At 39.4% G+C, this 15,434-nt stretch overlaps 1 protein-coding gene across 9 annotated transcripts in view; it reads right to left on the minus strand.

Moving 5' to 3' along the window:
- Positions 1–15,434, minus strand: part of CEP112 (centrosomal protein 112) — a 163,326-nt gene that overhangs the window by 38,178 nt on the left and 109,714 nt on the right. For 5 of the 9 annotated variants that reach the window (XM_080560593.1, XM_080560591.1, XM_080560592.1 and 2 more), the window contains 2 exons: positions 8,965–9,027; positions 4,986–5,135 (listed from right to left, as the gene is read on the minus strand). The exons of 2 other annotated variants lie outside the window; for them this stretch is intronic. In XM_080560593.1, coding sequence (XP_080416719.1) covers positions 4,986–5,135; positions 8,965–9,027 — 213 coding nt within the window. Of the gene's footprint in view, positions 1–4,985; positions 5,136–8,521; positions 8,724–8,964; positions 9,028–15,434 lie in introns of those variants that run through there. 2 more of the 9 variants (XM_080560597.1, XR_013940635.1) reach the window with 2 other exon arrangements.

Consider the following 15,434-nt stretch of genomic DNA (forward strand, 5'->3'; position numbering starts at 1 on the left):
ACATCTAGAACACTGACAGCTAGCTTTGCTTAGGACTTTGAAACCAAGAAAATGTAATTAGTTATTTCTTATTAAAAACATCATTGGCAATTGCAAAGCACAATAGTGGTACTCCAAAAGGTATTTTGAGGACAACAGACTAAATACTTCTGCAGGACTGCAGTCACGCAGTTAATGTTTCATAGCTCTGACATACTTTTTGTTTTAACACTAAATATTATTTGTAATTACAAGTGGAATTTGCTAATAACAAAATATAACTAAAAGTAGTTTTTTCACAAAATCTTTAAGAACATTTTTGCTGATATACTGCATTTTAGAGGGGCTTGTAAATTCCATCGGGATATTTTGCTAACTACTTTCCGGAAACAAAGATATCAGGTGCCCTTAAAGAAACGTTCTGAACGCTTTGAACATCCCAAGCTTTAAAATGATTTGCTTTACTTTTAGCTGGAACCAAACGTGAAAGGGAAGGGGGATTAAGCAAACCGAAGAAGAAGGGCATGCAGCCCTGGTGCCGCAGGATGCGGGCAGAGCGGAGAGCACCGAGCCCAGGAGACCACGCGCTCTCCTGACAGGGAAATCTGCTGGCACAGCATGCCAAAACAGAGCAATATCCCTGTAACCCCCCCGGCTCCCCAGTGGAAACAGCATTCCGGAATAAAGGAAACTGAGTACCCCACACGAGGGCCGACTCGCGTATAGCTATAGCAGAGTATTTTGGTATAGTTGCACCAAGAAATTTCACCGTGTTGATAAACCCTCAGCCCAGCCTTGGCATAGAGGAAGTGATTTTCTTGCTCCAAGGTATGGCAGCATCTGACAAATATATGATGATGTTGATGAGCACATTAGTCTGAACAGTTTAAAACCAAAAGTTTTCTCCTTTGTTCTGTTACGGCTATAAAACACACTATTGATTTTTTCCCCCTCAATATTTTAAAACCTAACAAAGAAAAACAACTGTTTCAAAATTTTTTCACACGAAGGGGAACATTATTATATGACATTCTTTCCTAGAAATCTTTTAAGTTCTATTTATTAACAGAATTAATCTGATCATAATCTGGCTGACAAACAAAGTGTTGAAATATGTCATCTTCAAAACATGTTTTGCTAATGAAATTTTGGTGTTAATTCAGGGGATATAACAGAATCCTAGAATCAGTAATGTGAGCCAAACAACAAATGTGGTTCCTCTGGCAAAAAAGCATCATTCTCTCCCTTTTCTGTTGTGGGTTTGTCACTGCGTGCTCTCCATCATCCATTTCTTTCCAGAATCTGCTTTTTGATGTGGAGTCCCCACTTGGCCATCAACTTATACATTAAAGCGCTCTGAACATTTTGCAGTTCTGCAGCACTTTCAATCCCAGAATCCAAATGGATTTCATAAAGAAAAGAAAAAAAAAGTTAGGATTTCATAAATAACCTGAAGGTATCTCTACAGTGCAATCAACTTCATGCTGGAGCTCAGTCCAGCCAGTAACCACTGCCAAGTGTCGGTAAAGTTAGGTAAATGCCCTGACCACTTGAGTGTGCTGAGCTCTGGGTTGCTGTGGCTAGATTGCTATCAGGAAGCAAGACAGCTAGTTTAAATTTAGCCTTAATAAGTTTACACAACACTTACATCACCAACACAGCTCCTGCATAGGCATTCTCAAGAGTTCAGCACCCAAAACCTTACTGAGAGGTGCCTTCTGAAGTGCCAGCAGAAAGCATCACAAATGGGTTAACAGACATTGCAATTTAAGCAGCTTTTCCAACCATCTGCAGGGCATGAATATAATTGTGCTCTCAACTAATCCTGCGGTCTAACCCAATGGTTCCCAATCTTTGAAGTGTAAGTACATTACAGGAGAGGCATGGCACAGGGACCAGGTGGGCCTTGCTGCGTTTGCCCCATGCCAGGCCAATTGCAGCATCCTTGTACTGTGCTCCAAAGAGTGCAAGTCCTGGAAAGTTCAAAGCAAAGATATCCACCCGGCAGTGAACAGCGAGCTGTGCTTCTGGGACTGCTCTCTGTGCCAACACTGTCGTAATCCCAACAGGCTCAAACTCAACAACAGCAAAAAGGCAGTGGCAGGAGTCACCTAGTTGTTCAGCGCTTTGTCAGACCACATCTACTCAGATATTTGCTGTTAGATGTTGTAATTTGACGGCATCCAAACCTGTTACCTTATAAGCCACAAAAAAGGAAGTTCCTGAGCCAAACTTTTATCCTGATTCTATGACTCTGACAGCCCAAACTTTGACTTGCCCTAGGCCAGACAAATCACAGCGCAATACAGAATGCCAAGTACTTTAAGCATGTCTCAAACTGACCCAAATTGAGGCCATCTGAAGCCAAAAAGGGTTCCTCAGATTGGATTTTTAGGTTGTCAAAAGAAGCAAAACGTTCTTAAGTTTCATTTATTCTTTTTCACTAATGCTTAAGATACTATTAAAAAAATCAAGACAATCATGAAATAATAACAACTTAGAGTCAGGAATTTGCATTAACATCAAAATCATGTACTATGGTATCCACATCTGGATATCACTTTACTGACTAAACGTGAAACTTCTCCGAAAGCCAGTTGGTTTCTGTAAAAATGTATTTCTCCCTTTGAAAGGAAATAATAATTGGAAGGTCTTACAGGAAGTCACCCAATACCATAGAAAGGATATTGCAATCTGTTCCTCGATGTTAGTTTAAATCAATGTTATATTTAGCAAATGCCTGTTTTTCAATGACAGTCTTTTCAATAGCTTATATTAAGTCTTCAGAAAGGATTATGCTATATTAAGAATTGCTTTGTCCTTAGATGTTTCTTTAATCATCTCTCATGGTCTTCAGCTTACCCTGGGTTGGATGTTGTTCCCCATCTCTAGTACATCTAGGATTCCACTTTCACCAAGAACAACTTTTTTGCCCCAGGCTAATAAAAAGCCAAGTATTTCTACATATGGTCGTCTAGAAAATATGTGTGGTTCGTAAAAAAAAACAAAAAACCAAATGGTTGAATATTAAAAACACCTTCTTCTGCTTCCAGAAGCATATGCAGCAGTTCACCTTCTTAAGAATTTTCTGTTTGGATATCTGGCTTTCAGTACATTTCCATTAAGTCAGTGGTTTCAAAGGAAGATTTTTTTCAAGTACAATACTAATGATACTAAAAAAAGTTCAAGATCTCCAAGCATAATATCTCCTACAATTTATTCCCCAAGTTGACCAAATCTTAGAAAACATACTTAGAGCACTGGAGCTAAAAATTCACTGGGCCACTACAAAGATTGTGCAGAATTCCCCAGGTTTATATGTATTTCATTATATTTTGAGTCATAATGTCTACATTAAGCCTATAATAGCTGAACACACATTTACATGGGGAAGGATTTCATACAACCTATAATCATTACTGTTCAAAAATTGCTGTTATCAACAGCTGAATTACTTCCACTAAACGTAATTTAGTTTAGTGAATCCATAAATTCAACAGCAGCATTTGCACCATGTGCTGAGAAAAAAAGCTGGCAAACAGCCTGAAATGTGTTTTTCAAATCTGTAACTCAAGGAGGTATAAAACATGATAACTGTTGAGTATCGATATATTTCTGACTATATGGAAGACTACTCCACTGTCACAGGGTTTCTGTATACCCCATTGGCCACTGGAAAGCTGGAGAACTAATAACGCAATCTCCTAAGTGGCAAAACCCAGCCTATACCCCCAAATAATGTGACTTAACTATGCTCTATTTACAGATCCTAGATAATAAAAGCTACCTCTACTGATTCAATTTGGATAAAATATTGTAGCTAGCATTTATATGTCTATACCTTTGACAGAAGAGGCTAAAGAACGGCCAGAACGAGAATTCTGTTCCTCAATGAACAAACACAAAGAAAGGCAGACTTGTTCCTCGAGAGAAAAGTACTATTAAATGATTTATGAAAAAAGTAAAAAGAACGCGCTCCAGATGATGAGATAGTAAGGTCAACCTAATTTCATTATGCAAATCACTCAAATACAGAGGACAACATTAAGTGTACCATAACTGAACAACGGACAGGTCCAACATGTAAAAATTCCCATTGTTTCTTTTTCAGCACAAGAAGTTAGAAAAACTGTAGGACTTAAGTTTTTTTCACAAGTTTCTAGATTTAACAACGTAATTCTTTGTTTGGTACTAGTAAATGTCCTTACTAAGAAGAAAGGCATTTCCTTCTTCTACACAATTTTAATGAAGTGTTCTTGTTTTCAACCCTAGCAGATTGCACAGTTTCAAAAAATCCTCCATTGCCCATCACTACTCTGAAAGAAAAAATGTTTAAAAAAAAAATTGTAATTCTACTTGCTCCAGCAGGATTCTCTGCAGCCACTCTGAATCAAGGTGTCAAAGCAGCGACACAATCTGAATATTCAAAATCAGCAGTATCTTAAAGCTTCTTAAAAAAAAATATATATATATATAAATGTAATTTCAAAAATACTTGATTCCATTCATATTTACCAAAGACTTTGCATATAGTTTCCAGTGGAATTTGGAACATACTTTCCTTCATTGTGTCCTTAACCATGAAAGTTGCCATCACCTTGTGAAAACCAAACCAAAGCCGGTGTGATGCTGCTGGCTGTCAGGTGGTGCAGCTCCAACCTCGTATTTTTCACCTTTTTTTCCAAGTACTGAAAGCACCAAGTAAAGGTGCTGAAAATATGTTAAAATATCTGAGTCAACATTAAAAGAAAGAGAAAAGGAAAGTTTCAAGTATTTGACTGAAGTGGATGGATTAGACTTGCCAAACCCAAATTTTTTATGCAGGCGTATGATCAGCTAGAGGAAAGAGAGCCTGAGTCATCCAATACATCAAAGTCAAGGTCCAGTGAATGGAATTAGCGAGTGCCGTGCGAACAGGAATGATACCTGCATTCATCTGCCCGCTGCAGAACTTTTAATTACACTAGAACAGCTAGTAGCATCAGTGACTAAAATCCCCAGATTACCTTGATTGCTCTGTTATTATCTGTAATCAGCTGCTGCTTCTTATCTTCAAACTTTTGTACAACTTCCTGGAGCTGCTGTTCCGCGGCAAGCTGCTGCCGGCTGTTCTCCTCTGTCAGAGAGGAAATGGTTGTCTTAAGTTCAGCTATGATCTAAAAAGAAAACAGCATGCTAAATCTCTCTTCAGTAACAGGCATGTACTTTGCATGTTCTTATGCTTGGTGAAACATGGCATTGGCAAGCACTGCTGCACAAATTAAGCATTTTAAATTAACATATTGCACACCAGCAAGCATGAAATTTCATACAGAGAAAAGGAATATAGCAAGCCTGCGGATGACAAAAATTGCTGAACACAACATATTTGGAAGAGATTTCCACTACGACATTCCAAAATATTTACTCATAAGAACAAAGCACATCTGTGATCTTCAGAATATAGGATTTTTCCAGTTTTCCACTGCACTGAAAGAGTTTTGCAAGTTTACAGAGGGATGGTGGTGTTTGAATTCTAAAACGATATGGAACGGCTCGATATTGTAGAGAAGAAAAGGCCCCAGTGTACACACTGGGCTGAAATGTTGAACTTAACGGTGAAATTTCTGAGCTGCTGAAAGGAACGTGCTCTGCTCAGCAGTGCAGTGGGGACCTGATTCAATGTCCAGGGCCCTTGCAGCAGACCTTTCGCGTGGTTCACTCGTGACTTGTTGAAAGGTACTGGTTTCACCTTTTTTGTCACTGTGGGAAGTCATAACCAAATAAAAACCTGTAAATAAGCCTGAAGGATTTTATGCTGACGTGTAAGTAACTCACCAGCAAAGCACTTAAACATACAGAGAGTTACTGAAGTTAGAGTGCATATCCAAGCTTAAGATTAAGCTGCTGTAGCAGGAAAATACAGTCTAATTCAGAAAACACCTGAGCACACAGCAGTGCAGGGAGAGAACACCAGAGCACGCAGGCTCATGTGCTTGCAAGGCCTCCTCATTGTCACGGAGACGTCAAACTATACTAAGGGCACAGTTATTTATTTATTTATTTATTTTAAAAAGGTGCTTTTTTAAAACAAACAAATTAAAAAAAAAAAAAAACACAACAACCCTACTAGTAGGATAGGACTGATGCAGTAATACTCTACAAGTGAAGGTACCAGAATCACTGGGAAAGAGGAAAAGGAGTTAAAGAAATAAATTCAGAGTAAAGTTCTATTATGTTTTACTAGCCCTGAAGATCCTACAGTGCAATGCAGCTTATGAGTAAAACCTAGGTGGATATTTCCACATTTCTTTTCTAAAAACAAATACATGCTAAAAAAGATAATACACCAATCAAAAGGAACACTATTTGTTCTTAATGCGATCAATGGGCCAAAGGTTAGAAATTACCTGGATAGGTGCAACTCTTTACACCCTCATTAGGCAGAATTCAGCAGTATCAGCTGTTTTGCAATTTAGATCATCATTTACATGATGCAATTTGCACAAATTTGGCTTGTCTGGGTGTGTAACAGTGAGGAAGTAGGAGAAAAAGTGATGAATCATAGGAATTATTAAGATAACTTAAAGGCACAGAAGCCTACACCATTTTGTGTACATCCTGTTCTGTCACTTTTTAAAAAAGATAACTAAATAATGAACCAAATAATATAATCAAAGTGAGATTTAAAGCTTTTACTGGGTTAAGACCCCAGACTAGCATAGGAATTCTGAAATGCAGGCAAGGGACTATTAGCATGAATTGATGGAGAAAGATCTGCTTTGTGCAGTACTTTTCAGAGAAAAAATCTGTTTACTTTGTATAAACTTCAGAGGAAATTTCTTGAAATATCTTCTCTGTGTGGGTGTTAAAAGTGAATGTTCCAAGAGGCCACAGAGCGTAAGATTAGACGGATGCTGTCAGCAACACAACCACAAGAAAAGTTGCAATTGACCTATTATTAATACTGAGCTAGAAAAAAACTATGTTCAAGTAACTTTAGGGATTTGATTCAAACCCACAAAAGTAAAGAAATTCAGACATCAGGGTGAAACTCCTTTATTGTGCCAAATAGCCCTGACATATGATGTATGTGTTGTGTCTGCCACAGAAAGCACAGAGGGATGCCAGGTCTGGTCACTGGGTCCATCTCTCCCCAATAAAGAGAACAGTGTATTAGTTACAGCAATGCCTAGCTTAAAAAAACATGTCTCCAAATTTTTCCATTTGAGACTATTCTACAGGCCAATAAATTTCAGCCTGACAAAATTTATTATGACATTTAGGTTAGATATTTATTACCTTGCCCGGTGCTACCTAGCTGTTCCCACTGTAACAATTAAAGCAATTTCCCTCGCCCCTTGTTTAAAAATTCAGAAATGCCTGAATTAGCCCATCTGTAACAAATGGACCAAGACCCACTTTTGTTCTGGCACAGACAGGCTGACTTTGGATTATGGTCATTAGGCACGACAATAGTATAAAAATGACAAACAAAAGGTAAAATGGAGTTAGCAATGAAAAGGATCTCTTCCTTGAGGTCTGACAGGCATGAAATATTACTTTTGGGGTTTTACAAATTTTCTGCTATTCAGGTTCAGATGGCAGAATAATATAGTTTTTGTCTTTTTATAAGACTCTCAACAAATGAGTAAAAAGGCATTTAGGAGAGGATTCTCTCTGAAGGACTGCAGAATCATGGAACTGGAGAGGTTGGGAGGGACCAGCTCAAAGCAGGGTCACTTAGAGTGGGCTGCCCAGGACCCTGTCCACTCACATCTGGAATATCTCAAAGGATGTAGACCCCACAAGGATGGACACATCTCTCTGTGTGCAAATAGATGTGCAGAAAACACACATTTATTTTTAGAAATTTAATGTAACAACATATTTACCAATGATCCTGATAAATGCAGTCTCAAAGAATATAGTGTGAAAAAACAGGGTAGTCCAATGAAATTGCTCAAACCATAATTCTGGTCAAGTTTGGAGAGAATGAGGCCCAAATGTAGCTGAAAAGTGGAAATTAAGAGTTTTAAAATTTTTTTAAGTGTTTTGCAAACTTTAAAGTTTGCAGTTTCTTGTCATTGTGTCACTGATCACTTCTGTCTAGTCTGGAGGCTCCTAACCCCTTTATTATAGTGTTTTTGTTGATTTTAGAAGTGTGGTAGACTATTATTCCTACTGCTGAAAACACCTTTGAAAGTATAAGGAAGGCATTATGCAGTGGCCTGGAGGAATGAGAAGAATGACACCTCCATATAAATCCTCATGGCAATTTTCTTATTATTCAAAGCTTAACTTCTGGTTGCATCTCCACCATTTTTCACACTTCAGTACTGCCTGTCAATCAAAAAAGCTGAAACATTTAAAAGTCATCCTGCCCTATCATTTTTGCATATATGCAAATTCAGCGTACACTTTCATCTTTCATGTTCTAAAGACTACCCTGAAGAACAAAAACTCAACTCAAAAACAGTTTGCTTTCAGGACACTACATTCTTCCAAATGTTATTTTGGGCAAATATGCTGAACTGGCTGGGAGCAATGATAAACATCGAACCGGCACAGTCGGGACTGGAGTCCTGTCATCAGCTGCGTGGGCAAACACCACCTTGTCCCACGAAACACAACTCCTGATTATGCAAGGGCTCCTGCCCCTCCAAGCTGTGCTGTTCTACAAGGGCTGCCTGCTGGGGCACTTGGGCTTCAGTTCCCACCGACTGTGGAGGACTCGATCCTCTTGGGATATAAAAAGAAGAAAGCTCAAAACAAAAAGAAAAAAAAAACCAAACAACCACAATCATTTTTTCTGGTTAGTTGGATGTTCTGTATTTTTTCTAAGGTTAACATCTGTAAGAAAGACTTTGTATGTTTGATTTGGGAAACGGTTATGGCTTCTCTTGATCATAAAGACCTACACTTCAGAGCAGGAGCAATTACACTTTTCATCAAGTCTCCAAATCAAATGAATCCATGGGAAGTTCCTGTCTTCTCGGTACCTACCTGCGAGGATTTAGCCAGCTTCTGACTGTACTCCTTTTCAACCTGCTTCAGCCGGCTGTTTGCCTGAAACACACACATGCACAAAAGGAGCCAGATTAGCAGGGACGAGGAACGTGTACAGACACTTTGCCACCGAGCCCTCTGCCTGGCACCTCATCGGCATGCCTATCACTGCGCCGCCGGGCCCCGCGCCAGCTCCACCGCCCTTTTGTGGCAGCCAAAAAACCACAAGGGCTCGCCTTTGATCTGGGGCCAACTATTCATCACTTAAAAGAGGGGAGAAATTGTACCTCTGCTGCCAATTATTAGAAAAACATAAAGACTTCTGCGGATTAAAAAAAAAAAAAAAAAGAGAGAGAGGGAGAGAGGAGGGAGCGTGCGTGTGTGCGCGGCAGGGGGAGGCAGGAAGGCGGGCTCCGGTTTATCAGGGTGACTTCATCTCTAAACGAAGGCAAAAGGGAAGGAAAAAGTCCCAAGCTCCAGCACAGGCTGTAAAAGGGTACAACACGACATGAACTTCATGGGGCAGCTCGATGTCTGTACCTTCCTTCTGTCCAGTTTCACATTCCTGCTTTTTTATTTTAATTTTTATTTTTTACAGGTTGTGGTTAAGCTGAAAATCAACCCCAGTGTGCAGCTGAGCCAAGTGGGATCTCTCAGACACACAGCTCCCTTCTCCAGGCATTTCTTTCAAAACTCAAAGATAAAGAACAAAACCGAGTGAAAACAAGGCTGCTTTGTCGCAGCGGTGTCCAATCAGCAGATACTTTCATAATTCTGGGGAAAAGTAGCTCCAAAGGTTTTTCCCTCAAATACTTTATTTTCAATAACAATGAGACAATAATAATTCAAAGAATATTTTCCATTTAATTTCAGGACACAACTCTGATTCGTATTTTTCTAGTAAAGTCGACCCCGCATTACATGATAGCCCAGCACCCAAACGCTGTCCTCAGACGAACCGCTCGGCGCTCTCCTGTTCTTGGCTCTCAGATTCGAGGACAGGTGTCTAAGGAAAATATTTTCTTAGGGGACAGGGTATTATGTAGCTGAGTTCTGAAGCAAATTTAAGCTGATTAACTTCTCAGAATCTCTCTGACCTCATGTTAAAATCTTTGATCTGTCCTCCTTAGTTTCACGGCACAGCACCCAGCACCCGCTCCTTCAGGGCCAGCACGCGGCTTTGGGGGGGCCTCCAAAGCCTCTGAACCCTGCTTGGGTCCAGCTGCAAGACTGAAACTCTGGTTCTGCAAACACGAAGGATTTCAGTCAAGCAAACGGTTTTATTGATTTTCCTGGAGTACAATTTAGGGGCTTTAAGTTGCCGACAGTGTTTGTGAAGCACTGCTGCAGAGCATGATAGGGCTCAAATCGTCTCATGCCATCCACGCAGTTGGTGGTGCAGCTTAAAATAAGCATATTACAGCCAGTTAAAAATAATCTTAAAGTTTACATGATACTGCAATTCAAGATCTTAAATCCCTTCAAATTCCAAGATTATGAAACATATGGAGGTCTCTATATTTCATGTGCTTGTTGGTATTAAAAAACAAACTAAAAAAGTTGGTCAAAACCAATTATCAAGTATGTGCCTAATTTTCAAGAACACTTTTTGTTTTGTTATAAATAGAAATAACGACACAACATACTAGTTTAAGATAATATATACAAGAATTTTGGAGCACCAGACAAATTAAATTCCACTTTTTCTACACCTATCATTTACAGTGAGCCACAAACAGTGTAAGGGCTCACATGTTGGTGGGCTGCATAACTGGAGAGCAGTAACACAGAAGCAGCTATGTCAGACAGCTCTGTCCTACATTTCTCTTTGTACTCGGGCTCACCCATGTTAACACTCTTTCCACTGTATTGTCATCCAGTCTCAGATTACACTTTACCAGCACTGCCTATCATAAAGCGATTGAAAGTGCCAGTTTATCTTTAGGAAAAATGTAAAAAATAAATGACAGTAATAGATTAAATTACTGCTACTCCCAGAAAGCAGAGATACCAGGCAGCAAGGCGCTGCAAAGATCACATTACAGCTGCTCTCACTCAGCTTGCCTGGGGTAAAAGTCTTCGTCTTTCATGAAAGCAGCTCTATAACCTCCTGAACCCATACAAGAAATCCCAATAAATAACAAAAACACACCCCTAACTTTCATAAGCAAATTAGAACTTGTTTGTTCACACTGCGTAGGACCAGGGCAACCTGAGCTAGCCATGACAGAGGAGGGCTGAAAGAGAGGTGCTGAATCCCAGCTTTATTCCTGACTGAGGACAAAGAAAGTGCATCCTGCCATTTCTTTTAAGGACAATTAACACTTTATTTTGTAACGGCTTCAACAAAATTCCAATTTGTCTCCAAGTCAACAACAAACTACAAATTCTTGCATTTACTTGCTGCCCCAACATCCTTATTTGAGGGGCCTGATTTTCAGAGGTACCAAAACTCCCACTGGAGATAGCTAACATTAGGTAAAACTATCTAAAATAGGCAATCAAGACTATATGGACATCTGCTGACTTCAGCCCTTCTCTCCAGATCCGTAACACTGTACAGGTCTTGCATCATCACAAGCTACACAGAAAGCAATTTCTGCAAGTTGTATCCCAGTGGTCAGCTGGAAAGATCTAATTCATTGCAACGCACAGGAACGCTCTTTGCCATTATGTTCTTTTACTGCAGAAATACCAAACTTCTTCCTTTTTCAAACCTGCACCTAAACTAATTTAACACCTCCAGGCTACCAGCTGTTGCTTTGCAGCCTAGGGAGGCATAAACCTGGGGCACATGTAGCACTGCTATATATTAAAAAAAAAAAAAAAAAAAAAGGTATTTTTACTTACAAAAAAAGTAAAGACTGCAAAGTAAACATGTAGCTGCGCACAGTGATCATAGCTGAGGATTTATATTACATTTATCTTGACAAACGAGAAGGTTAAAAATGGCATGGTGTACACAAGCAGCAGGTTCCTGGGCTCCTCCTTTTGTAGCAGGCTGCTCGGCTCGTGCATTGTATGAAGCACAGGCTGCCTCTGTGTTACTTTAAGGGCATTCCCTCACTTTCAGGTTACATGCTATTTCAGAAACATAATGAATAAAAATCCAACTGGAAGGGGAACATTTGGAAGGTCAGCCAGTATTCATTAAAGTCTAACTCTTTTTATAGCAATGGGCAGCACTGCAAATATAGTTAATGGTCTTAAACGGGCTTTCCACGTGTGAGAGGTAGCTGCTGAAATTCCCGCTTGGCAAAAACTTGTCAGAAATATCGATTGTAATATCCATTTCTATAATAAAAAGGTTTAAATTGGATAAGCCACAGAGGAATCCCACTGATTCAAAAATTAACTTCTGTTTAGTTTCACACAGTTAATACGCGTTTTAGCTAAAATTATCTGATTACGACAATTTTACACACAGTTACTCTATATTACAGAGTGAGGACTTCTGCATTAAAAAAGATTATGTCCTTGTTGCAGTTAATTGGTTTTAAAAACCAACCATAATTCTATAACAAGCCTTAAAGCATCATATTGTGGTTGCTGAGCAAAACTGCACCGACTTCAACAAAACATTTCATGTAAAAATTAAAAACGGCATTAGCACTACAGATGTGGTATCGGAATTAATGGATGCTGTTCGAACACAATCTGATTTTCAGTTTTTCCTTTCATGAAACGCAACTGTGTTACTAAGAAAAAAGTAGCAAAGGATCTACCATGACAGGTCCGTACTCCAAATGCATACCATGTCATGCCCTAATTACGGAGTGTCAAGTGCACTGTTTTTAAAGTATTAGAGGAGACTCAGGTCTAATTCCACTTGATGGAACTGGAACTTTTGCTGCGTGCATTACAGGCAACCACCTGCTGAAGTCTGACCTGTGGAGGTCTACCCTGAAGCTGCAGAGAGCACGAGGGTGACTGTGCACACAGCGTGCTTGCAGCCTGTTGCTCTTCCAGGGAGTCCCTCCTTCGTGGGCAGCCTGGGACAGCCCAGGACAGGCCAGCTGTGGGCTCGGCCACCAGCCACGTCTGGGCACACGTGTCCTGCGTGGCAGCTGCCCATCCTGGGGCTTTATGGACACCTCCGGTGCGACAGCAGCTGCCGCAGCACTAGGGGGTTTGCAGGTACGTGAACAACTTTGTCATTCGTCGGCATCTAGGACGTCTTGAACGTTTATCAAAAATGCAGCTGTTAATTTTTTTTAGAATGGTACAAACCTGTGCAAATCTTTCAGCTTTGGAATGGTGATTTTTGGAAATTAGAAATACGCTTTCAATTATGCTACAAAATTAATACGAAAACGAACTCCTGCAACCCAAGTGCAGACAGAGTCAAGCACGCCTAGTGAAATCCTGCTCATCTATACATGAACCAGCTAAAGTCTTGTAGTGTTTTAATTTGATTTCAGTCTTACCAATACAAAACCACCAAAAACCTCACAAACATAACTCTTGTGAAGTAGAGAGGTATACATATACACCCGTAGTCACTAACGGAGAAGCAGATTCAAGGAATCTGTTTAGGGTACTGGCTATGAAATAATCATTTTTCAAAATGCCTGCAACTAGCTAAATGATGGCCATACACAAGCTGATCCTCCATAATTAGGTAGATAAAATTGTACGCAAACTGGGGAAAAAAAAAAAAAAAAGGAAAATCAAAGGGTAGGGGAAGGAGAAGAAAGAAAATTTGCTCCGGGGAAAAAGCAACTGTTCTCTGATGTGCAGCAAAGAATTTAACATCAAAGAACTAATGTAAATGGGGCCCATTTACCTTAAACAACAACAACAAAAAAAACCCAAACCAAAGCAAAAACAACAACATGAAGCCCACCACCAGAATATTTCTGTTTAAGTTTGACAGCATTATGCTTTGCACCAAAATTCGAGATTATGTAATTTGACAGATGTCAAAAGAAAATGACCTTCAGAATGGCTAACTGTAGCAATTTTTATTACATTAAAATTCTCCATACGATATCTGTTAAAACTTCAGAGATCAGCAGATCACTTTTTAAATTCATCTGATTGTACCTGAAAGTTTCATTTCTACCTCAAATCCTGAAACATGTATTTTTCCTTATGTGCCTCTAATAATGGCTTCCTATTCCAATACCCTTTCTTCCTCCTGCTCTTCCCACCAATCAGATAGCAAATGGAAAGCCAAATCTGTGTAAGAGTGAAAATAGCATACCAGTTCAAACATGTAATTTGAGCCACCAAAAAGACTGTTAAAACTGGTTCAATATCCAAAACGATGTTAACAGAATAATTAGTCAAGTACCAAAAGACTTCAAGGCTTTCCAAAATGAATGACAGAAATCCCAACCTGTCATACTCACAAATCCTATTAATATTCTATTTAACATTCCACTTTTGTAGGTCTATAAATCTTTTTCTTCCTTTTTTAAAAAACATACATCTTCACGGAAAAAAAACAATCACCCTCTCATTCATGTGCCAAGCGCTTTTCATTGGGAAAAAAAAAATGAATAGGAATGGATTTGACCCTCTATTTTCATGAAGAATTGCCTTTCTGCAGTGTATTGCAATTCCCTGCTTAATGGGGGCCTCCTGAAAAACTGCTTGTGCAATTTGTGCCTTAGGAAAACTCTTATTTCCAGTCCTTTCATTTGAACCAATGGCATACTTTAATCATTCTGAAATTAAGTACAGAAATTAAATACACCCATTTAACTCTTCCAGTAATTCTTCTGTGAGACTCCAGCTTCACTGGTGGCCAACGCCATAGCTGTACGAACCTTACACTACAGAGTAATTACTAGCTGCACCTAAATGGATTTACTAAGTACCTAAATATTACCCAGCTTCACTAACAGTGACTTCTATTCAGTGCTGCAGTGAGACAGGCACCTTACCTAAAACCAACCGCATGATTTGGCCCAAAACATAAGCCTTGTATACATTACAAGGCTTTAACACCAGATTAATACTCTAGTCTTTCCATATGAAACTGTTCAATGCCTTAAGTTTATGTTACACGAAGATAGCACTGATGTATGTGTCAGAAATTTGAAGGACAGACAGCAAATTATAGTTTAAATCTGAAGATGTACCGTGACTTCGGCCAAAAAAGCTTGGAGGCAGATGACTTTTATGTTATGGCATGGTTCCTTCTTTTGCTCACCATTCTTGTAAGATGAAGTGAGTGAACCTAGTGAAGATGTTGAGAATGAAACGCTCTCTGTGCAAGGATACCGAAGCCTAGTTCTCCCTCAGTTATGTATTTAAATCTAGTACTCTGCAAATACGTTCCTGAATTATGGTCTTAATATCTCCTGGTTTTCTTCTAACTGAATTTAAATGGTTACTTAAACTGGGCTTAAGACATTATATCAAGAGCGGTGGCATTTTGTTTTTCAGAGCCTTAACAGTTAAAATATGTACCCAAAGGGAATGACTGCAGCTTTTGCAGGCTGCCTTTGCTCATCAGC

This window comes from Anser brachyrhynchus, assembly GCF_964034855.1.
Source record: "Anser brachyrhynchus genome assembly, chromosome: 18".
NCBI classification, from domain to species: domain Eukaryota; kingdom Metazoa; phylum Chordata; class Aves; order Anseriformes; family Anatidae; genus Anser; species Anser brachyrhynchus.